This window comes from Jaculus jaculus, chromosome 10 (genome assembly GCF_020740685.1).
Source record: "Jaculus jaculus isolate mJacJac1 chromosome 10, mJacJac1.mat.Y.cur, whole genome shotgun sequence".
In the NCBI taxonomy this organism is placed as follows: domain Eukaryota; kingdom Metazoa; phylum Chordata; class Mammalia; order Rodentia; family Dipodidae; genus Jaculus; species Jaculus jaculus.
In genome coordinates, this window is record NC_059111.1 from 94351456 (window position 1) to 94376611 (window position 25156).

Consider the following 25156-nt stretch of genomic DNA (forward strand, 5'->3'; position numbering starts at 1 on the left):
AAAGTATTTTAATAAATATTAAAAATTCAACTCACATTTAATATATAATTTACTTGACACTGAAAAAGCTGGTGACATTTTTATCAATACATTTTGTAGGTTTGAAAAATGATTTCATATCACACCTAAATTATAAATCATAAGAAATCTATTACTGAGTACTAACTAAAAACCCTAAATGAGACAAACTCAGAAGAGAACAGGACTTTTGAGGCTTTCTACTTACTCAACATTTTTTGAATTCTAAGAAAAACAAATGTTTGTTAGTTTTATACCATCAGAGTCTAACTATGTTCATAACCCAAAGGCAAGATCACTTCAGAACGGTATGTCAATCTTAGTTCTTTCCTTGGCTCATGTTACAGTGGGTGAGGGAAATCATACACATACTCAAGTAGCCTTACTGAGTCTTTTTCACATCAGTGCAGATAGGAAGAAAGTACTTGCATGTCACGTGATGCTAGAAACGTGATCCGAATACTTGGAATCTAAGGAGACAATACCCCAAGATAGTCTTGATGCACAGGCCAGAAAGCTGTGTCAAAGACTCAGCAGACACACCTCAGCGGAGTGTCCCTCATAGTCCCGGGCCAGTGGGGTGTGGAAGGGGCAGAGCATAGAATTCACAAACACACCAACATTCAGAGCCACCTGCCTCCCAGCCTGTCTTCACCTGTCATCAGATGCAGCTCGCCATGATAAGCCACAGTGTGCTCACCACCACAGAGGCTCACCAAAGCTTTCTGCACTGTTAGGAATGGCTTCCCCCACACTGCCCAGTGAAGTGGCGGTTGGTGAGCATGAAATGTGCCCAGTGCATCTGAGAAACTGACATTGTTATTGTATTTCATTGTATCTCACTTTTACATTAGCATTTAATGGTCACATATGACTAGTGGCTACCCTCCAGAGAGAACAAGTCTAGCCTGATGATCAAACGTGAAGGTGGTATTGAAGAAGCTTCCAGGGCCCTGGCCACACCGGAGCACACCAGAGTTCATTAGTCATGCCAAACCTGGAATGAGAAGGAGCGAATTCCTCAACAAAACCAGAGCTTATCATGCCACTGGTGCCCTACTCTGCAGACCGCACGTGCCACGCACACTCACGTCAGCCGACCCCACGCTCCCAAGTGTCAGTTTAATAAACCATCTCCAAAAGGAAAACACTTTCTGTCCTTCGTCTTTTTACTGAATCACAGTCAGTACAGGGAAAGCTAGGACCAGCAAGCTTTCTGACAAAAAGTTCTTTCCCAAGCTCCAGCAGAACATCACTGTAGGGCAGCTCTGTCCTTCCAACTAGTTCCTGTCACCTCTCTTCTACAAACAAAGCAAGTGGTCATGCAAGCTATAACCAAGAGAGTGCTCAGCGCCCATGCTGGAGTCACGAGGAATTATGTTCACCAGCTCTGACTTTGGACAAAATAATAATCCCTGCCGGTTCTCAGCCTTCTACATACCCCTTTCTCACAGGAGTAAGAGAATACCATCAAGTAAGAAATACACAAAGGACTTCATAAAATACAGATCATATCATAAACATTACTTATTATTATTTCAACATGATTTCATTATCATCATCTCACCTTTCCACAAAAAAGTATACCTAAGGCCGGGCGTGGTGGCGCACGCCTTTAATCCCAGCACTCGGGAGGCAGAGGTGGGAGGATCGCCGTGAGTTTGAGGCCACCCTGAGACTACATAGTGAATTCCAGGTCACCTGGAGCGAGAGTGAGACACTACCTCAAAAACAAAACAAAACAAAAAAAAGTATACCTAGAACAAAGTAAATTTTAGAACAAATTCCAATTTCAAAACTATTCATATATCAAAATTTATCATTAAATTAAAGCACCTGACATATGTAACTTCTACATGTATATTTTTAATTTTTTTATTTACAATTTTCATACATATGCATAATGTATTTTAATTTTCTACCATCCAAGTATTCAGTAGTATCTACCAAAACTCTTTTTGAAAGAGCAGATCATTTTTCTATTTCGTGTCCTGTCAAATTACCTCAAAAAACTTATTTGGAAAGTAGACATTTAACAAATGTCTCCTAAATTCATAGAATTCGACTCATGAATTATCAAAAATAGGTCCTCTTAAAACATGTAATAGGCTTTACCCTGACTTAATGTTCCGTAGAGGAGTGGCTGAGACTTCAGCCATGAATAGGCAAGGGCAGAGTCAGGTAAATGAGCACGTGGAAGAAGGCAGCAGGAGGTGAAAGTGATGAAAAGACGTTGGAAAAGCAGACAAGAGCCGGTCACAGACATAACATGAACTGATTTTTCTCTTTTCCAAAAACCTGCGAAGATTTTGCAGAACAGTGCAGACAGAGGCCAGTTAGGAGGTTTCTGCAGCAGATACAATAAGACATGATGGGTGTAGCACTTAGCCTCTCGTTGCTAGGAAGACCAGAAGCAGCTTATGGAAGGAAGGAGCTCATTTCTGCTTACGGTTCCAAGGGGAAGCTTCAGCACGGCAGGGAAAGCATGGCAAGGGCAGACAGCTGGACGTCACATCTCCACAGCGGCAGGGAGGGAGGAGAGAGGGGAGGGAGGAGAGAGTGACCTAGCTACGAACACCCAGAAGGGCTGCACTGACAAATCCCAAGCCCAGCCCCAGCAAGGCTCCACCTCGCAAAGACTGCACCAGCTGGGGTTAAATATGAGACTTAATCCCAAACACATGAGGCTCTGGGGGCCATTTTTCACTCAAACCACCACAATGGTTATTTGCGTGGTAACTGCAAAAGTAGAGATGAACCCAAGGGGACACACTGAAATACCTTTTAGAGATGGAGTTGACAAGATTAGCCAGTCACCTCTTATAAGGAGTATGGGAAAAGGAAACAGGATGAATCTCTAGTTTGGGGTTCAACTGCTGGTGCCCTTTTCTGGGAAGGATGAAAAGTAGCAGTGAGTTGGGGAAGAATAAGTAGGACTAATGAGATATGTGAAGTCTGGATGTGTGTTACTCTTTATGTTAACTAACATGAAGCTTTCTCAACTTACTCAACAAGAAGCTTCAAAAGGTCAGAAACAGGGCTGGAGAGATAGCTTAGCAGTTAAGCGCTTGCCTGTGAAGCCTAAGGACCCCGGTTCAAGGCTCGATTCCCCAGGACCCACGTTAGCCAGATGCACAAAGGAGTACACGTGTCTGGAGTTCGTTTGCAGTGGCTGGAAGCCCTGGCGCACCCATTCTCTCTCTATCTGCCTCTTTCTCTCCCTCTCTGTCACTCTCAAATAAATAAAAATGAACAAAAAACATTAAAAAAAAAAAAAGGTCAGAAACAATTTCTTATTAATCTTGGTGATCCCAGCTCTGCACCTATCCAAAGCTCAATTTCTACTCACAGCATAGTGATCAGTAAGGAGTCACAGCTTCCCTCAGTGACCGGCAAGTGAACAGGACCTCATCTTCCTGCATTTTACAGCCTGTGTCTAAATTCATCCATTTCAAATGAGTACAGAAAATTCCCAGTTCAAGCATAATCATTCTCAATACTTTCTTGTCATTTTACAATAAACAGCATGACCCCCAATCATTTGATCATTTGGGGAGTATCAGGAACTGAGCTGGAGCTGCCGGGCGTGGTGGCGCACACCTTTAATACCAGGACTCGGGAGGCACAGGTAGGAGGATCAACGAGAGTTCAAGGCCACTCTGAGACTCCATAGTGAATTCCAGGTAAGCCTGGGCCAGAATGAAATCCTACCTTCAAAAAAAAAAAAGAGCAGAGCTGGAAAGGGCCAGGGATGTGGTTTGGTGGTGGAGTACATGCCTAGCAAATACTTCCTGAGTTCTATCCCTACAACACAAAAATACACGAAGGTCATATTGCAGGTGCCCACCAAGTATGTGCTGGATGGACACTTGGGTAAAGCTGGAAAGCAGAAAGGGAAGGGAAACAATATTGAGTCTCTTTATCTCTTTTCCATCCAACAGGACCTACAGATAAATGCAGCTTACTAATTACTATAGGATTATTTTTAATTCTTCTGGGATGTGTGTGGGGGTGTGTGTGTGTGTGCTTGTGCACACACATGTGCTTATGTAAGTAAGCACAGGCATGCACACATGCAGGCATGTGGTGGTCAGAGGACAACCTCTGGGCCAGTCCTGTCTGTCTACCTCATTTAAGATAGGGTCTTTCTCAGGATTCTCACTCTGTGCTTCTGTGCTGTGCTCACCATGAGCTTCCAGCAAATTCTCCCTTCTCCACCTCCCAACATGCAGTCATGTAGGATTACAAAAGTCCACCACAGCTTCCAGGGTCTTACATGGGATCTAGGGATTGAACTCAGGTACTCTGGCTTGAGTGGCCAGCACTGTCTCTACTAAGCCATCTAGCAGCCCCTGTGAATTTCATTTAATATAGTATTTTCATCAATAACTACAACAGTCTGTAATGAACTAAATCTTTGGTTAATGAGGAAGAAAGAAATTTATCAGAAAAAGGATCATGTAGCAGCCAGATGTGATGTCACACCCCTGTAACCCCAGCAGCTGAGAGGCGGAGACAACAGGACGAGGAGCAAGGCGAGCTCAGCCACACGGCAAGCTGAGAGCACTCCGAACTTCAAGACATGTCTCACAGAAGAATTCCTCTCATAGGAGACACAGCTGTGGCAGTGCAAGTCCTAAAATCCCAACACTCAAGAGGGTTTAAGCAAAAGAAGGGAGGGAAGGTGGGAGGAAGGGATGGTGGGAGTGAGGAATGATGGAAGGCAGGGAAGAGTGGTGGGAGGAAGGGTGGCAACCTTCCAATGCCTACTGGAGGATTCAGAAGTTGGATAAGAAAAAAATTTTCCCATAAGTCAGGCGTGGTGGCGCACACCTTAAATCCCAGCACTCAGGAGGCAGAGGTAGGAGGATCACCATGAGTTCGAGGCCACCCTGAGACTCCATAGTGAATTCCAGGTCAGCCTGGGCTAGAGTGAGACCCTACCTTGAAAAACCAAAGAAAAGAAAAAAATTTCCTAACAATTGTTTGAAAGTGAAACCAAGTGTTTATAAAGAAACTCTGATATTGATTTGTAGCACTATAAAAGGTTGAACAACCAAGTAACAAAAGAGGATGGCCAGTTGAACTTAACTACGGAGTGAACATTTCCCACTTACATTCTTTTAACTGAAAGCTCTAAAATTAAAAGTCTGTAATACCTGAAGCACCATAGATACTGGAATGCCGCTGAGACTTCAAACCTGATGGAGAGGATTCCTTCATTCGATCAATCACATTTTCTGAAAGCTGCCAAAGAACAATAAAATGAAATCAATGACAAAAGAACACTAAAGAAAGCTGGTGCAATGACATCCAGGTATCCAATCATCTCATCAATATGTACAGCAAATGGACTCCATAAAACAGAAACTCATACAGCTGAAAAACAAGCAAGTAAGAAGAGTTTTAAAGGTGTATCCCACAGCAACAGTCCTTCATCCCTTCTAGTAATAAATACTCACTGTAAGTAACGCTCCTTGTTCCAGCCTGTGCCCCAAATTGTAATGTCAGAGATATAAACCTAAGACTCCTTCAACTTTTCTCCCCAAATCCCACAAAGTAACAGGCCTAAGTGCCTTCCTGCCTGCCAATCCCAAGAAACCAGGGGAGGGCTGGAGAGATGGCCCAGCGGCTAAGGCACTTGGCTCCAAAGAAACACAGGGTCCTTTTACTCCTTCCCTCCCTTCTTTCCTCCCTCCTGTTCAAGGCTAACCAAACCTGATCACTCTAACTGATTCTATTCAGTACTCTCTTTGTACCCGGAACTAGGAGAGCCTCTAAGGATTCAAAATCATCAAGTTGCTTGGAGTGAAGTAGCATAAACAGACAAGCTGAGGTGTGACAGGAAGGGTACCACCTGAGACCCAATCAGGCAGCCTGCTACGAAGCCAGACTGAGGGGAGGACCTAGAGAAAAGAAAAGGGAAGACTTCCAGGGGAAGAATAAACAGAGCTTAGGAAAAGATGTCAACAGGATAAAGGAACCATGTTAAATGTAGATGAGAAACAGGACTGGCCCCTTTTGACATCCAAATGGAGATATCAAGTAGACAGTAGGCAACAGGTCAGCAACACTCCAGCCAGGAGATCTGAGTCACGGGCCGCACCCTTCTCTCTTGACAAGGCTTACCATGTGAGGTACAGTGGTTTACTCTGTCCTTTTTACTACAGAGAAAGCCAAGATCAACACTCCAGCCAGGAGATCTGAGTCACGGGCCGCACCCTTCTCTCTTGACAAGGCTTACTATGTGAAGTACAGTGGTTTACTCTGTCCTTTTTACTACAGAGAAAGCCAAGATTTTGATGTCCTATCACCACATCCTAAAACTCAGTAAGATTGTTAATACAATCCCAGCATGCACTCAAGAGGCAGAGGTCAGAGGATCAATATGAATTCCAGGGCAGCCTGGGACCACAGAGTTCCAGGTCAGCCTGGGATAAAGGTGCAATGGGAAACTGGGGTTCTAGGGTGCTTCCTAGAAACCCAAGCCCTGAGTTCCTATCTTCAAACTAACCAAAGAACTTGCAATTCCAGATTCAAGAGAATGATTTTTTAATTGTTCAGTTGTTTTTCAAGATAGGGTCTCACGCTAGCCCAGGCTGACCTGGAATTCACTATGTAATCTTAGAGTGGCCTCGAACTCATGGGATCCTCCTATCTCTGCCTCCCTAGTGCTAGGACTAAAGGTGTGCACCACCATGCCAGGCAAGAGAATGATTTTTTTAAAAAAATATTTATTTGCAAGCAGAGAGAGAAGAGAGGAGAGACAGAGAAGAGAGACAGACAGAGACAGAACAGGGCCTCCAGCCACTGCAAACGAACTCTAGATGCATGTGCCCCTTGTGCATCTGGCTGATGTGGGTCCTGGGGAATCAAACCTGGGTCCTTTGGCTTTGCAGACAAATGCCTTAACTGCTAAGCCATCTCTCCAGCCCGAGAATGATTTTTAAAATACCACATTTTATTCAGATTTTACAAAGGAGTGAAGAAAGGGGAAGGCTAAGAGGTAAGGGGAAACAAAGTGGGGAGAACACTATGTGGAGCCCACTTAAAATGTTCTCCCTACTTAAAGCCCATGTGGGCCACGTGTAGCTCAGGTGTCCATGTGACCAGTTTTTCTGGGAAAAACTCACCCACAGCTGTAAATGATCAGAGAGCGAAAGCCTGCCCTCCCCTTGCAAAGGTATTGATAACCTTAGGTGGTGGCCCAGGAGAACCAGAGGGGCGAACTGGTTGGTTAGGACTAGGGGCTGCCTCAGAAGAGATTAGCTCTGGCAGAGTTCCAGGGGCTAAACTTGACCAAGCACAATGTTTAAATCCTATGAAAGCCCTCCCTCCCAGGAGGAGTCCTGAATGTTTGTGGAAAAACAGTTCTTTGGAACTAGGCAAGAGGTAAGAAAACATTTCCTGCCCTTTTTACCTTCAGTGATCCAGTCACCCTAACCCTTCCCCCTCTCCAGAGTGAGATTCTACCTCAGAAAAAAAAGCAAACAAAAACAATAGTAATAATAACAACAACTGAATGACAAGACATGAATGAAGCAGAACACAACAGAGGTAACAGTAAACTAGAAGGTGCAGAGTAAAGGGACAGTTCAGACTGTAAAATCCCCTAGCAAACCCGGGCTAAGCCGGTTCCAGGGGCAACAGGCACTGCTGAAGGATTTTTTAGAGGGTTAGCAAACAACAAGACCAGATTTACATTTCAAGATGGATTGCTGTGTCTACCGTGCAGACAACAGACTGCAGCGAGATAAGACAGAAGAAGGACCCCTAAAGTAGGGGAAAGGAGCACTTAGAAACCTGTTAAACATTACGTCCCCACAAAGACCAACACAGAAGTGTTCACAGACGCATTATTCATGATTGGCTATTTACTGGTGAATAGATAAACAAAGCATTGTGTATCTGTAGAACAGCTCAGCAATAATGAAGAATAAAATTCTGGATGAACCAAAAAAACCATTACCCAAAAGAAGATTAAACACCCACAAAGAAACTTTTTTTGGTATTTTGAGATGGGGTATCACTACTTTGGGGTAGCCCAAAGCCTCAAACCTCCTGCCTGGGTCTCTTGAGTGCTAGGATGTAGGTATGGGCCACCAAACCTGGCTGCATGACTACTTACATGAAATGTCCAGACATCAGTACGTCGTTACCTAGGACTGAGGTGGGAGTAAGGGTTAACTGTGAAATGGTGCAAGTGATCTTACTAGAGTTGTGAAAATGTCCTACAACTGGATTATAGTGGTGGTTACATGAAAACACAGTAAATTTATTTAAAAACTATTAAAATTGTGCACTTAAAAGAAGTATGTTTCATGGCGTAAATTCCTCTACAAATAAGCTATGGGGGGGGCACTATTACAGTAATACAGTAATACAGGAGAGCATATTCAGCACAAGTGAACACATCCGTAATTCCCACCACTATGGAGGAGCATAAGAGGAAAGCTTAAGACCAGCCCAAGCTACATAATGTCACAAAAACAAAGGTATTTAGGATTCAAAATAGCTCCCAGGGATTATTTAAGTAAGTCATAAGTACTTTAGGACTCTACACAATTAGCATTAACAAGCCTGTGTATCTTGCCTGCATCAGGCAGTTCATCAGTAAGGGGACTGAGATTCAACTCAGGAATTGGTATGAGTCAAGGTCATGGCCAAATACACTTCTTCAGTATCATACTAATGGACTAAATAGAGGTCATCAAGAGCACCGGGGCTTCCAGGTCAAGTAACCAGGTGATCCCTCTCCCATATGAAGGACCTTCTAATTGCCTCCACCATTCACCACTCTCTGGCTTTTACTAAGAAAGAATTCTAGTAAAACACAAGTATCCAAATGAGTAAGGTTTTGCATTAGTATTTACACAAATGAATATATTGTACATTTGAAAAGCCATCTTATCTAGATGACTTCCCTTTAGCACCTAACATCTTGGGTCACTGCTCTCTTCTGGAAATCTGTTTTGTTGGATTATGTTTGCTTTGTTATTTTTGTGGCTTGGTTTTTGAGGTCGTCCCAGGCTGACCTGGAGCTCACAGAGGTCTCCTAGTGCAGCAGCACCCCAGCCTCTGCTTTTGCTGACCTCCCCTTACTCTCATTTCGGAGGACTCTGGCTAGGTCTTCCTTTTTCCGGCTCCCCTCGACTTCCTGCCCTTAACGCTGAAGGACCTCATTCTTTTCTTTTCCTATGAGCTCCTAGTACTGTCAGCCAATCCCTTGATTTTTCCAGCCTCAGCCTTCCAAGTGCTGGGATGTTGGGCATGAACCCCACACCCAGCCAATCCCTTGATTTTTAAGTGCTGCTGATAACTCAGTCGACCTACTAGTATCCTGAAGGCCAGGCCTATGCATACACTGGGCTGCTTACTGGCTGCATCCCTCTAGACACACGAGAAGCCTCTCATACCCAGTGGCATGAGAACTCATGTTTCAAAACTGACCTCTGCCGGGTGTGGTGGTGCACGCCTTTAATCCCAGCAGAGAGGCAGGGGCGAGTTCAAGGCCACCCTGAGACTACAGAGTGAATTCCAGGTCAGCCTGTTCTGGAGTGAAACCCTACTTCAGGGGGGTGGGGGACTAAGCTCATGTTGGCATACATTTCTTTCTCCTACATTCCTTACCTAGTTAATGACACCACCTCCACCCAGATGCCTAAATCAGGCCATAGGACTTATCCTCAACTAACTCTTCTCCTTCATGCTCTTAGCTATGATTTCTTCAACTCTTCAAAATTTAATTAGACCCTCATCTCTCATTTCATCGCATTTCTTCTGCTCTACCGCATGGTATCACCAGCAATCCTACCCAAATGCAAGTCTGATTACAGTGACTCCCTGATGCAAATCCTTCAATAGCTACCTGCTGCTGATGCACCATCTAAATTTGTTTTTAGGGCATTTAAGATGTCATAATTTGGTGATAGCCTAGCTCTCACCCTCAATTTCCAGTTTCTCCCTAATATTTCACCTGATCTACAACAATGCACGGCTGTTTGTAGCCATTTCTTTGTCTTCCTTGCTCTGTCTTCATTGTTTCACAATAATGCAAGGCTATAGTTTGTAGCCATTTCTTTGTCTTCATTGCTTCTCAATTCATACACCCAAAGGCTTTCACTGGCCAAAGTTCTACATTCCATTCCAACCTTGCCTGCCCAGCCAAAGCGAACCTTCCTTGTGGCCAGTGCACCTCACACAACCCTTTTGATAGAGCACGCACTGACAGAGCAAGTGCTCGTCCTCAGGTGTCCCCTGCTGCCTGTCCACAAGACTGAACTCCTATGTACTAGTGCATCATTCATTCAACAAATGTTCTTACAGCAGGTACTGTTTTCTAGGCCCTTGGGACACATCCATGAGCAAACAGTCTACATACACAGCCGAACAAGTACTCCCACCTCAGGGCCCAAACCAGAGCGTAGGTGAGGCAGGAAAGGGAATGAGGACGGCTCGGCTCAAGACTTGCAGTCTTTAAGGAAAAGACCCGTGACTCCACAACAATGTTTCATGACTAATGGGAGTAAGAAAGGAGAGTACCAAGGGAGTTTGTATCCACAGACACCAGAGCCAGTTACATCCTTTCTTGTTGCTTGGTTTTGTTTTGTTTTGAGGCCCTAGGCATTGAACCTAGGGCCTCAAACAGGGGAGGTGAGCGAAGCAGGCTCTCTGCCACACCGCTGCCCTCAGCAGTCCTACTTACATACCGCTCTTTGCTGTGGGTGGTGGTGCAGTTCATTCTGGGTCTCCTGAGTCCCAGGCTCGCCTCAGACTCACTATGTAATATCTAAGGACGACCCTGAACTCCTAATCTTCCTGCCTCCACTGCTCCTGTGCTGGGATGACAGGTTTGTGGCACCAAGCCCAACTTTATATTTTCTGAGTAGCTACTAGGAATGCTGAAACTCACAGCTTACAAAAGAACCTTATAAAACTGACTCCAATCTCCTGAATTTCCAGGTAAGAAAAAGTTATACAAGGGCTGGGGAAGTGGCTCAGCAGTTAAAGGCGCTTGCCTGCAAAGTCTGACAGCCCGCGTTTGATTCCCAGTATCTACATAAAACCAGATGAACAAAGTGGCAACTGTCCGGATTCGTTTGCAGTGACAAGAGGTCCTGGCATGCCCGTTCTCATTCTTTCTCTTACTCTCTCCCTCAAAACCGGAAGGTGTAGCTGTCCCAGTCACTATCGCATGCTCTACTATGCCAATCTCCCACTATATAAGAAAACTTCTTCACTTCCTCTAAGAGATGTAATAAGCCTTCATTTTTAGAACCTTAAATCTATTTTGTGATATGTATAATTCATTAATAAAATATATATGCAAAATATATGTTGTACATATACTTATATACTAATATACTAATATATACTTACTAGTTATTAATGTATACAACATATTAGTATATATACACATATACAACTTATACAGCATATTTTGTTATAAAATGTGTTACTATTACAATGTACTATTTAACATCATACAGCTGGGATGTAGCTCAGTGGTAGAAAGCTGTTATGATCCACAGAACCTCAAAAAACACTATGTATTACCTGTTACTACTACTATATATATTATGTATTATAAAGTACAGTTATATACTCAATATATGCATAAAACCAATATATAAAGCTAATACATAAAGTTTATATAATTGTTATGTGTGTAATTACTTTTTTTTTTTTTTTTTGATTTTTTAAGGTAGGGTCTTGCTCTAGCCCAGACTGACCTGGAATTAGTTTGACACTGGCCTCAAACTTAAAGTGATCCTCCTACCTCAGCCTCTGGAGTGCTGGGATTAAAGGCATGTGCCACCATGTCTGGCTTGTACTTTTATAACTTAATTTACATTGCTGTATTTTAGCCAAAAGAATCACAACACTGAAATTATATAAAAGTATTCCAAATCAGAAAGTGAGCACTAGCTAAAACTCCATTGTTAGCTGCAAACATTCACCTGGACTAAAGACAAGTCACCTTCTAAATACTTCATCTACTCATCAAAATCTATGGCCACCCAGAAAGTTCTCACAATTACTAAATATACCCCAAAAATAAATATACCACAAGCAGAATAAAGAAATTTGGCCCAGGAAAGTGCAAAAGAACAGCCACCTACTAGCTATGGAACCCTAGAAAGTCGTCTTGCTTGCCTGTGAAAGACTGGCCTGTTGAAGTCATGAGGACTTTAGTTTGTATGCCACCAGCTGTTTGGCACAGCTACCACTCACTCACACAGGACCACTGGGGCTCTGGCTGACTCTGCCTCTTCTGGATTCATTCGTACCACCTGAGCCTCAGCCTGTACCCAGCAGGTTGTGGGGCTGAGGCATACAGCTGACACCAGCCACATCTGTGTGAGTCCTGCCACACAGATGTAAGGGGCACATGTCTCCACACGCTTTGAGTCATAGAAATTACCCATCACTAATTATTTTTCAACCTTTCATTGCTTTGGTAGCTTCTCTTGATGGCTCAGGATTTGATACGTAATTTCACATTCTAACATCAACAAAACATTTCACAGGGGGCTGGAGAGATGGCTTAGCCATTAAGGCACGTGCTTACAAAGCCAAAGGACTCGGGTTCGACTCCCGAGGACCCACATAAGCCAGATGCACAAGGGAGCACACACATCTAAACTTCATTTGCAGTGGCTGAAGGCCCTGGCATGCCCCCCCCCCACCTGCCTATAAATAAATAAAAATTAAAAGAAAAAAACATTTCCCAGGGCAGGCTTGGGTTATATGTTGGTAAGTAAATGTGATGTACGTCATCCAGAGGAGCCATGGCGAATACATTGTAGGGCTGTGGAAGAGCCTCTTTGCTTGTTCTCACAAGCATTCAGCAATGGAGTCTTTGGACCCTTTAGAGGCGCACTCTGGGCAAAGGCAGCCTGTGGCTGCAACTCCGTGAGCTCAAGCACTGTTTCCTGTCCCTGGCCACTCTGATCCAAGACAACAGACACACTGAGTTATCTTTTCCATCTACATTTCTGTGCTCTGAAGTGCCCTCCTAGTTGCAGTAAGCTCAGACCTACACTCACCTGATTTCTGGAACAAGGCCCTCGCTGGGGAGGCAGCTGACAAGATTTAGAGATGTGAGCCAGGTGATAAACACAATCTGCAGCTGTAGAACAGCTCCTCTGTGTGATGAAAACCTGCCCAAGGTGGGGAGGGGAGGGGTTGTCACGGGCACACTGTAAGCTTCAGGGAGAGCTGGGTGTGCAGCCTCTCAGACCAGCAGTTTCCCCTCGCTTCTCTTAGAAAAGCCTTTTCCCATTTGCTCATCTATACCTGCTTTCTGGAACACCCATCCAGACAAAGATGAGGTGCAACTTACAGCAATTACTACTATCAAAGAAGGGTGAAACAGCACCGTCCCCTGAATTACACCCACAGGACCGCGGAGTCCGGAGGAAAACTTGGCGCATTGTTGGAACAGGGTCCAAGTGCTTCGGGACAACGACGACGATTGTCACAGCAGTGCAGAGAAGCACACCTGAGGACATAACCAAGTGGCCTTCCCTAACCGCCCCGTCCTCTACCGCTCCTGAAGGCGAGCCTGGGCGAGTGCAGCTTGCAGGTTAGCACTGCTCACCTGGCCCAGGCACTCCAGAGAGGAGGATGCGTCATCTTCTAATCTCCACTGCCCGCTTCCCACCCACCTTGTTTGGTCTTATCCAAAATGAGCACAAATACACCACCCACCAATCCAAACTCCAGTATTGTCTCACTGATGAGAGGCTGGGTGAGAGGGCAAAGATAGTTGTCCATTCCCAAAAGAAGGGGAACTCATTTTAGCTTGTCCTTCTCCAGAAATGAGTCAGCAGCTACATGAGACAGAAACAACTCAGGCCCTCAATCCCTTAATGGTGTTTCTCAACTTCTTCCAGATGTTTTCTAATATTTTTGTTGTTCAAAATTTATTTATTTGAGAGTGACAGACACAGATACAGGGAGAGAGAGAGAGAATGGGCGCACCAGGGCTGCCAGCCTCTGCAAACGAACCCCAGACGCGTGCGCCCTCTTGTGCATCTGGCTAACGTGGGACCTGGGGAATCGAGCCTCGAACCAGGGTCCTTAGGCTTCACAGGCAAGCATTTAACCGCTAAGCCATCTCTCCAGCCCCAGATGTGTTCTAATCAAGATGTTTAAAGAATTGAGACCCAATTTTCTTTTTTTTGAATAGTTTATTTTTATTTTAAGAAAGAGGCAGGGCTGGAGAGATGGCTTAGTGGTTAAGCACTTGCCTGTGAAGCTTAAGGGCCCCGGTTCAAGGCTCGATTCCCCAGGACCCACGTTAGCCAGATGCACAAGGGGGTGCACGTGTCTGGAGTTTGTCTGCAGTGGCTAGAAGCCCTGGTGTGCGCGCGTGCTCTCTCTCTCTCTCTCTCTCTCTCTCTCTCTCTCTCTCTGTGCCTCTTTCTCTCTCTCTGTCTGTCGCTCTCAAATAAATAAATAAAAATTAGGGCTGGAGAGATGGCTTGGCGGTTAAGCGCTTGCCTGTGAAGCCTAAGGACCCCAGTTCGAGGCTCGATTCCCCAGGACCCACGTTAGCCAGATGCACAAGAGGGCGCACGCGTCTGGGGTTCGTTTGCAGAGGCTGGAAGCCCTGGTGCGCCCATTCTCTCTCTCTCTCCCTCTATCTGTCTTTCTTTCTGTGTCTGTCGCTCTCAAATAAATAAATAAAAAATAAAATTTAAAAAAAAAGAATTGAAGTTATAATAAAAAAAAGTCAAACATTTAAAAAAAAAAAAGAGGCAGAGAGGGAGAGAGAGAATGGGCACCCCAAAGCCTCTAGCCACAGCAAATGAACTCTAGATGCATATGTCACCTTGTGTACCTGGCTTATGTGGGTTCTGGGGAATCAAACCTGGGTCGTTAGGCAAGTGCCTCAGCTGCTAAGCCATCTCGCCAGCCCCTATTTTTATCTATTTTTATCTCTTGAGCTTCCTCCCACATGAGAATAGGTTTTCTCTGAACACTAGTTTTTACAGTACATTTTTAATAAGGACAGAGGCCCTCAAAACTGCCAGTACTACAAAACACAAATGATATGTTTAAGAGAATGGAGGAGTACATACAGATACATTTCTGTACAATATCACTCAGCTTATACTTGTAACTTGCCATTTATCATTAATGGAAACTGTGGACCTGTTATTACTATATCCTAGAAAGCTTAAGATGGTACCATGCCTAAGATGTTCTCAGAACCTTTGAAGGAAGCCATATTCTACTAGTTAATTGCGATACTTGTACCCTTCCAGGGGCTGGCCAATGAATTTGCAATCTGCTAACACACCCTCTCCAGGATTCTGTATTGCACCTTCACTTAGGAACTCTCAAGCACCAACGCCTGCCAAAGCAGGAGACGTATTTCATGTAAGCGTCCATGCTGCTGGAGCCAGCTCCTGTGAATTCCAGCATGCAACTTCAAGGCCAGCCAGAGATGTGTTATGCCTGGAAACTGTGATAAGCGTTACTTTGAAAATGACACTTATTGAAGCTGACATTTGCTCTGGAGGAGTTCACTGGCAGCTTTGATGTCTCAGATAAACTCGTGAAAGACTGGGTCCTGAGCACACTTTCCAAGCAGGCACATTAGGTGGTCACAGAAATCCTATTAAGCACATGTAATGTGAGTAATAAAAATGCTTGGTCTTTCCATCACTAGAAATTTTTTTGAGACTTGTGTGAAAAGAATGCAAGGCAACAGGGTAACCATCTATCCAACCCATAGGAGTGCTTTCAAATTGAAAGTTGAAACCAAGTGTAAAACTACAGGTTATTTTATGGAAGAGGGGAAAATAGGAACAACTGATAAGGATAAAGGAAAGAGCAAGAAAAATAACATCTGAAAGGTGAGAAGAAACTGGAAACTCAAAAGCGTAAACAGGTCCTTTAATTGCTAATATTACATAGCACCTCAGCAAGAAATATAGGGAAAGTCACAATCTACAACAAACTGTACTAGGTGCTGTCTCAGATTGCTTACTAAATGTTATTTCTATGTTAAGGTAAGTGAAGACAGAATTGGTTTCCCAGCAGTGACTGTTGTTGGTAGTCTTCTTTTTTTTTTTTTACAACTGATGACCCTAAATGTTATAAAAATTATCAAAATTGTAAAGTTTTCTTCAGCCAAGCTGCAGTAACCAACCTGCAATGCAAACCTGAAGCTTATGCCTCACCACTCATGTTTTAACTACTGAGCTAAAAACAAACCCTTGCTTACACACAAAGTATTGTCCTCAAAAAGAAACAATATAACTGTTTCAAGCCCCCCCAAAATTATACACACCAACTAAGAATTACAAAACCTTTAGATGAATACACACACACACACACACACACACACACACACACACACACATCCATAGGCAATGGGGCAGAACCTGAAAGTCTCATTTTCCAGATTTTCCAGATCACTCTATGAGGCACTCTTCAGGGAGCAGAACTAGTTTCTGGTTATTTGAAGGTGATACAGTTTTGCTTCTACTCTCCTGAACAAGTCTAGGAACAGCTACTACCAGAAGCACAAGCATGTCAAGAGGCAAGCACAGCACCGGGTACTTACATGCAGCCACATGCTCACTAGCGGGCTGTAACCCAAGCACACTGAGAAGGGAGTTATGGGTGCTGTGCAGAAACCCCCTCCGATCTAAACCTAAAACAGGCCCACAACGTGCCGACAAGCCATGCCTTGGCAGGGAAAGGGCTGTGGCGGCCAGGCTCAGAGGCTGAGCTCTGACGTCTCCATCGTGTATGTCACCACTGGGAATGTTGTCAGTCTTGAAGCTTCATTTCGAATTAAGTTCATTAATTGAAATGAAAAACAGAAAAGGTAGAGCTAAAATCTGAACTCAATTCTGTGTTGTTCCAATGCTCTTTCTACACTAAAAGCACTTCCAAAGCTTGGAGGTTTTTTTTTAGTTTTTTTGGTTTTTTGAGTTAGGGTCTCACTCTAGGCCAGGCTGACCTGGAATTCACTATGTAGTCTCAGGGTGACCTTGAACTCACGGAGATCCTCCCATCTCTGCCTCCCGAGTGCTGGGATTAAGGGCATGAGCCAGCAAGCTTGGAATTTTAAATGGAAAAGGAAGCCTACCATAATAATGACGGCTTTTATTTTAAAATCTACACCATACTGGAGGCTTTACACATCTTATCATCTTACCCTAACTAAGGAAAATGATGGCATTCCACTTTGTGGATAAAGACATCTCATCAGCAAAGTGACTTGCCCAAGGTCACAAGCCTTTAAACTAAGTTCTGCTTACTGCCAAGTTCACATTCTTTTGGTCATGACCTTGAAGAACTGAAATGACTTCCAAGTACCCACAATTCAACAACATGCCAGTTTCAGGGAAAACAGCAACAGGCTGAGTTGGACCTCAAGAAGCTTACAGGGCCATGAGGCTCCCAATTTCAGAGCTGAAGGAGTGCAGGGGAGGAATCTGTGAGATGTACTCAGCTCCGTGGTTTCGCGGAGGAGAAAACTGAAGAGACCGCAAATCACCCTTGGAAAAGGACGGAGAATCTTGCAAGAGCAGTTCCAGGTGAGGGGCGGATCCTGAAAACCTTCAGGTCAAAATGGGCTGCGCCTAAACGGCAACAAATTGCAACAATGCAGATGAAATGTATCATCAGAAAGAAGACAGTTTCTATCAAGTTGTGCCGCTAAAGGATATAGTTACTTTTTTCAAAAAGAAATTCTTTAAAAGGGTTTTTTAAACAATCTTACCATTTTTATGGCCCGCATATCCCTACAGCTTCACCACTTTAGCTACTACTAACACCTAATATAAATCTCTTTCAATTGGGTGTAGTCATAGCTATGTATGGACTGGGGCATATGAACAGGTTTATTTTTGGGAGGAGCTGTAAATATTTTTATTTTATTTATTTTTTTGAAAGAAAGAGGCAGAGAGAGAGAGAGAAAAAATGGGTGTGCCACAGCCTCTAGCCAAGGCAAACAAACTCTAGACGCAAGTACCACCTTGTGCATCTGTATTACGTGGGTACAGGGGAATTGAATCTGGGTCCTTAGGCTTCACAGACAATCGCATTAACAACTAAGCCATCTCTCCAGCCCCCAAAACAGATTTCTATTCACTTTATTAACCAAAACTTTTTTCACCAGAAATTTCCTTTTTTTTTTTTTTTTTAGTTTTAGCTCACCAGCCAGTATAGAACATTCAAGGCCTAAAGTCAAGATTTTATTTAATCTCCTCATAAAGCTCAAGAGTTTAGTTATTTTTATTTTACTCTCCATTAAATAAGCATTAAACCTACTATGGCAAAGAATACATACCACCTTGGGTATCTTATTAACAAAATATAGCTCTACCACTCAAAATGATGCAAAGCAAAAAGCTGATCACAGAACAAAAGCTGAGTTCAACAGTCTTGAGTTTCTATAAAGAAAACTTTGATTCTTTTGAAAGTAATAGATTCAGAGGAAAAAGCTTTTAAACACTTGGAATATTAAAGAAGTTGCATTTCAGTAACAAAAGCTAAAAAATAACTCACACATTTAATCAATTTGTGCTCGCTGTGTGGTTACAGAAGAAGAAAACAAAGTATAATAAAACTTTTCTGAAGTTGTAGCACTTGATTCACTGAGTGAGGCCTCAGACTTCCAAAAACACAAAAAGGCTCCAAAGGCAGGTGTGCCAAGAGGGAGTGTGTTAATGAACTCAGTGTGGGTACAGTGACACCCTGGAGAAAAATCAAGTTTTCAGTTTATATGTCAAGTGCATGCAGAGGGCAGGAAGAAAAAAGTGTTCTCTACAATGTCTCCATGAGAACTGACTTTGACTTTATCTTGAAGGAACGCAAACCTCCCTAGGCTGGCAGACCAGACCACAGGCCTTGTAGGAAGCGGCCTCATCCACAACAAGTGTGCAGCAACCACAGAGCAGGCGTCAGGGGACCCGACATACCAGGAAAGAAAACCCTTGGGTATCAGAGTCAGAAGGAGGACACAGAATGACAAGAGGCCACGCCCAGAGACAGAGACAGACAGACAGACAGACAGACACACACACACACACACACACACACACGGAGGTGCGTGGAAAAGCAGGGTCTGAGTCCTGAACAGAAGGACAGTCGAGACCCAGTGCACGCAGCGAGGCAAAAGTTGCAAAGAAAGTCCTGCAACTGCGACGGAGAAAGGAATGTGATGAATAAGGAAATGTTATAAAGAAATATTACCTGCGGCATGCAGGACGTGGTACCTTGCAAATGTTACCTTTGGTATGCAGGACACCAAGCCATCTGCTTAAACGAGATAACCGCTAACTTTTTTTTCTTTCTTCGCCTTTGTAACTAGCCTTGTAGACTTGTTTAGCAATTTGTCCTTATAAACCCTGCCAGATATAACTAGGGGATGCACGCTCGTGTCGTCGCCCCAACCCAAGTGTATTCCCAGCCAGAAATAAATGCCTCTATTTATTAATGTCACCCCCCTCCAGACCCATTACTAAACAACTAGTGAGCAGTGGACACTTCGGTCAACCCCGAGGGTCTCCCCCACCACCACCAACACCACCTGCCCCAGCACAGCGCCCACACCTGGCACGCGGCCAGTCACTTTCTGCGAATGAAAGTTCCAAGTCTGCAAAGTGGCAGCTTCTTCCCAGACGCCTTAGACGTCCAGCGGGGGCGGACACGGAGGGCTGACACCGAAGAGAGCGGGTCCCGGGCGTGGGGGGCTGGAGGGGGGCGTGGGAAGGTGTCCCAAGTTCAAGTGCTGGCCCTCAGCCCGCCCACGGAACTCACCCGGATGCCCTTCACCACGGTGATGTTCTCGTTCTCGTCCGCCTCGAAGGTGACCCGGCGGGTGCTGGCGGTCCCGCCCATGGCTCCCGCTTCTCCTGTCTCGGGCAGAGTCCTTTAGCGCGGATCCCCGAGCTCTCCGGGGGCGGGCGCCACGCGCACCTGGAACCACCCGGGACACTTCCCTCGACCCGCAGGAGCAAGGCCACGACCCCGAGCGGCAAGGAGAAGGCGCCGGGCCTGAGCGCCCCGCCTCTTCCGGTCACGTGCAGGCGCCCCGGCACCGCGCATTGGTCTATGATGAGGAACGGGCCCGCCTCTTCCCAAGAAAGGCGCTCTGATTGGTTGGCTCGGGCCCCGGATGATATGGCAACAGGTAGTGCTCTACAAGATTTCCGGAGGCACCCTCCCAGGGCGTTCTGGGAAGTGTAGTCTCGAGCTGTCTGTCTTGCTGTACTCCCAAGAGGGCAAGGAAAGCAGAGCATCCCGGGAGTTGTGGTCCCCACGGAGACCCCGAGGAGGTTTCTGACCGGACCAATTTTCAGTTTATTCAACCAGCTAGCAGTTTTGCAGACTTTATGCTAAAATCTTAAGTGAGTCAAAATGCACAACCGCGCTCTTGAAAGAACTCACAGTTGGCTGTGGAGAGATGCTCTCCCCTAAGGAAGCCATCCCTGCATTCCTATATACAACCCTTGACACTTAGCGTTTCACTGTTTAGTCTTATACGTGGGACTGGGGCATATATTCCTATCTCCTGACGTACGTATTCGTTTTATTTACTTTTGGTGGGGTGTTTTTTTTGAGGTAGGGTCTGGCTGTAGCCCAAGGTGACCTGGAATTCACTATGTAGTCTCGGGCTGGCTTCGAACTCATGGAGATCCTCCTATCTCTGCCTCCCGAGTTCTCAGAATTGAAGGCGTATGCCACCACGCCCGGTTCGTTTTATTTATTTTAGCAAAATGAAGTTTTAATACTAATGGTTTTCGAATTTATATATAAGGGGCAGGAGAAATGACATAGCGGTAAAAGCGCTAGCCTGCAAAACCTAGGGACCCAGTTTCGATTCCCCAGGACATACGAAGCCAGATGCACAAGGTGGTGCATGCATATGGAATTCGTTTGCAGTGGCTGGAGGCCCTGGCTCTCCGTTCTATTTATCTCTTTCTCTCTCTCAAATAAGCAAATAATTTTTTTTAATTTATATATAAGGAAATGCGGAGAAACATGTTATTTGCACCAAGCATGCATACAGAATCGGTTTACATGTTTGTGTCTCCCTCAACTTACAGAAGAGAAAAAGTAGATCATAGTACAATTAGGGAAATGTTAAGTGAGTGCTAAAGATGATACATTCGTGAAGGAATTAAAGCTACCTTAGAGGAGGATGAGATGATTTGTTTGGGAAAGTATCTAGTTCCGTATTTCATTTCTATGAAGGTTAAATAATTTCGATGTTACCCTTGTAGATGTTTAATTTTTTTTCTCAATACTCTGCAAGTTTAGCATATGATACAGAGGCAGCTGTGTAGCCTTTAGAAATCATATGGATGGAGTTGCAGATGCACTGGAGAAGTACGTGCAATGCAGAGAAGGCCCTACCCATGCTTTCGACATTAAAAGCAGCAGGACCACAACATACCATGGCTTCCTCCAATGTCACAGCGATCCACAATGATGCAAAGCACCTTTGAGCTTCAGTTGTTATCTACTGTTGTGAGATTCTCTTATGACAGAAACAATGTCTTTTTCATCTGTGTTTTTCTGGTCAATGTGAGAGTGTTAAGTTTCACGTCAGCACGTTGGTCTTTTCAGCATAAGTACATCTGAAATGTGCTATGTTACTTTGCCATTTTGAAACAACACATGACGTTGTGCTTGTGCTGAAGTTATATGATATCGTTAAATCTTTTACAGGGAACTAAAACATCCAGGAATTGTCATTCACTGGAGTTCTCCCCCTCCACAAACAACACCTTCAGTTCTTACCATAGACAGCATGAATCAGAGGTTCTACATACAAAACATACTCAGTGAATATTTACCAAAATCAAGGTTTTTGTGAGAGATAAAAGCACCACTCATTATACTAAATATATTTATTTCCTTGGCAGTAAAGGAATTCTTTCAACCCCAATATAATGAAATGACAAAGACAAGCATGAGGAGGAGGTGGAGAACCTTCCCTTACGACACAAAAGCCTGTAAGTGGTCTTACCAGCAAATGATCTAAAACTGCTTTTAAATTCCTAACCCATTCAAACAACGTTGCAGGGAAAACATCCGTGACGGCTAATATTGATGTCAACTCGAAGGACAATATCTGTGCAGGTCTGCGAAGGAGTTTCTGGATTTAGATGAAGTGGGAAGGCCCGCCCTAAGTATGGGAAGTACCATTCCATGGGCTGAATTAATAAAAGTAAAGCTTAATTTACTTTTTATTTTTTTCCTGAGGTAGGGTCTCACTGTAGCTCAGGCTGACTTGGAATTCACTATGTAGTCTCAGGGTGGCTTCGAACTCACGGCAATCCTCCTAATTCTGCCTCCTGAGTGCTGGAATTAAAGGCGTACGCCACCACACCCAGCCTTTTTTTGTTTTTTTGGTTTTTCTACTTTTTTCTTTTTTACCTTTTTCTATTATAATGCGTATTAAATATTTTCATTAATTTGCAAATAGAGTAAGGCAGAGGGAGATAGAGAGAGAGAGAGAGAGAGAGGAAGAATGGATGTACCAGGGTCTCCAGCCACTGTAAACAAACTCAAGATGCATGCACCACCTTGTGCATCTGGCTTTAAATAGAACTTGAGTCATTAGGCTTTGCAGGCATGCACCTTAACCACTAAGCCACCTCTCCAGCCCTATTTTTTAAAATTTTTATTGACAACCTCCATACATACAAACAATATACCATGATCATAATCCCCTCCAACGACCCTCCCTTTCCACCCTACTGAATAGCCCTTCTACTATAAATAAACCCTTCCTAGGTTGGAGAGATGGCTTAACAGTTAAGGCATTTGCCTGCAAAGGCAAAGGACCCAGGTTCGATTCCCCAGGACCCACGTAAGGCAGATTTACAAGGTGGCACATGCATCTGAAGTTCCTTTGCAGTGGCTGGAGGCCATGGTGCACCCACTGTCTGTCTGTCTGTCTCTCTCTCTCTCTCTCAAATAAATAAATTAATAAAATTTAAAAAATAAATAAATAAACCTTTCCTCCCTCAAGTTCCTTATTGGCAATAATTTTGTCATAGCAGCAATGAAAGTACAATTATATACCTTCTGAGTCTTTTTTTTGGGGGGGGGCGTATGTATAATGTGTAGACATGTTTGTAATGTGGGGAGGCATGAGTGTACATGCACATGGGTAGCACATGCCAAAGGACAATCTCAGGTATTGGTCTCAGGAATGCCATCTACCTATTTTTTATTTTATATGTATATGTGTGTGTGTATATACATATATATATATACATATGTTTATTTATTTATTTATTCATTTGAGAGAAAGAAAGAGGGAGAGAGAAAGAGAATGGGCACATCAGGGCCTTCAGCCACTGCAAACAAACTCCAGATGCATGTGCCCCTTGTGCATCTGGCTTATGTGGGTCCTGGAGAATCGAACCGGGATCCTTTGGCTTTGCAGGCAAATGCCTTAACTGCTAAGCCATCTCTCCAGCCCCTATCTACCTATTTTTGACACAGGGTCTTATTGGCCTGGAGCTCACCAGTGAAGCTAGACTGGCTGGCCAGTAAACTCCAGAGAGCACCTATCTCCACCTCCCCAGCCCTGGGATTACAGACACATGCCGCCACTCCCAGCAATTACATGAGTGTTGGGGATCAAATTGGGTTTTCCTACTTGTAAAGAAAGCACTTTACAGTACTGGAGAGATGGCTTAGCTTGCCTGTGAAGGCGCTTGCCTGTGAAGGCGCTTGCCTGTGAAGGCGCTTGCCTGTGAAGGCGCTTGCCTGTGAAGGCGCTTGCCTGTGAAGGCGCTTGCCTGTGAAGGCGCTTGCCTGTGAAGGCGCTTGCCTGTGAAGGCGCTTGCCTGTGAAGGCGCTTGCCTGTGAAGCCTAGGGACCCAGATTCAACTCCCCAGAACCCACGTAAGCCAGATGCATAAGGTGGCACATGCATCTGGAGTTTGTTTGCAGTGGCTAGAGGCTCTGGTGCGCCCGTTCTCTCTCTCTCTTTCTTTCTAAAAGGAAGGAAGGAAGGAAGGAAGGGAGGGAGGGAGGGAGGAAGGGAGGGAGGGAGGGAGGGAGGGAGGGAGGAAGGAAGGAAGGAAAAAAGAAAGAAAGAAGGCACTTCACGCTGGGCGTGGTGGCGCACGCCTTTAATCCCAGCACTCGGGAGGCAAAGGTAGGAGGATTGCCATGAGTTCAAGGCCGCCCTGAGACTCCATAGTGAATTCCAGGTCAGTCTGGGCCAGAGTGAGACCCTACCTCGAAAAACCAAAAAGAAAGGCACTTCACTAAGCTATCTCCCCAGCCCCACTCTATGATTTTTTTGGTGGGGGAGTTCAAGGTAGGGTCTTGCTCTAACCTACACCAACCTGGAATTCACTATGTAGTCTCAGGCTGGTCTTGAACCCATAGCCATCATCCTACTTCAGCCTCCTAAATACTAGGGTTGAAGGTGGGCTCCACCACGCCAGGCATAATTGTAAAAAATCAAAAATCTCTTAGAAAAATGCCTACTCTGATGATATTGCTCTATCTGTGTTAATGTCAGGGCCAATCATGCCTACCACCTCTTCCTGAGCGACCTGTAACCATTGGCCTTCCTTTCTCTCTGATTACAGCTTATTAGTAGAATTTAGGAGCATTAATAAAATTTTGTTTGTTTTTGTTTTTCAAGGTTGGGTCTTACTCTAGCCCAGGCTGACCTGGAATTCACTATGCAGTCTCAGAGTGGCCTCGAACTCATGGCGATCCTCCTACCTCTGCCTCCCAAGTGCTGGGATTAAAGGCATGTGCCACCATGCCCAGCTGCATTAATAGACTTTGCTACCACAAACCTGTAAGCTAAAATACAAAACTTGACTGACCAAACTAATAACTAAATGTGAGCCACTCACATTCCTTCTTTTCTCCCCTCTCTTCTTCTGGCATTACTTTCTGAGAGCTAAATTTGAAATTCATAGTATGCAGGAAGCAAAGACAAGCTAAGATAATGGGTGTGAAGCATGAAACATTATGGCAAACTAAAGATAGGTGCAAAGGGAACTGTAAGAAGAATAAAAAAGCATCCAGATGGGAGAGGAAGAAATAAAACTATCTCTATCCACACATGGCATAATCTTACAAAAAGAGTCTATTAAAACACCACCAGAACTACTTTTTT

At 44.4% G+C, this 25156-nt stretch overlaps 1 protein-coding gene across 4 annotated transcripts in view; it reads right to left on the minus strand.

The window, feature by feature from the left end:
* Chchd3 (coiled-coil-helix-coiled-coil-helix domain containing 3) overlaps window positions 1-20033 on the minus strand; it is a 290084-nt gene extending 270051 nt beyond the window's left edge. For all 4 annotated transcript variants that reach the window (XM_045161122.1, XM_045161120.1, XM_045161121.1 and 1 more), the window contains exons 1-2: window positions 19810-20033; window positions 5178-5265 (exon numbers count right to left, since the gene is read on the minus strand). In XM_045161122.1, coding sequence (XP_045017057.1) covers window positions 5178-5265; window positions 19810-19890 — 169 coding nt within the window. In that variant the 5' untranslated portion in view covers window positions 19891-20033. The remainder of the gene's footprint in view (window positions 1-5177; window positions 5266-19809) is intronic.
* Between the last annotated feature and the right edge of the window lie 5123 nt (window positions 20034-25156).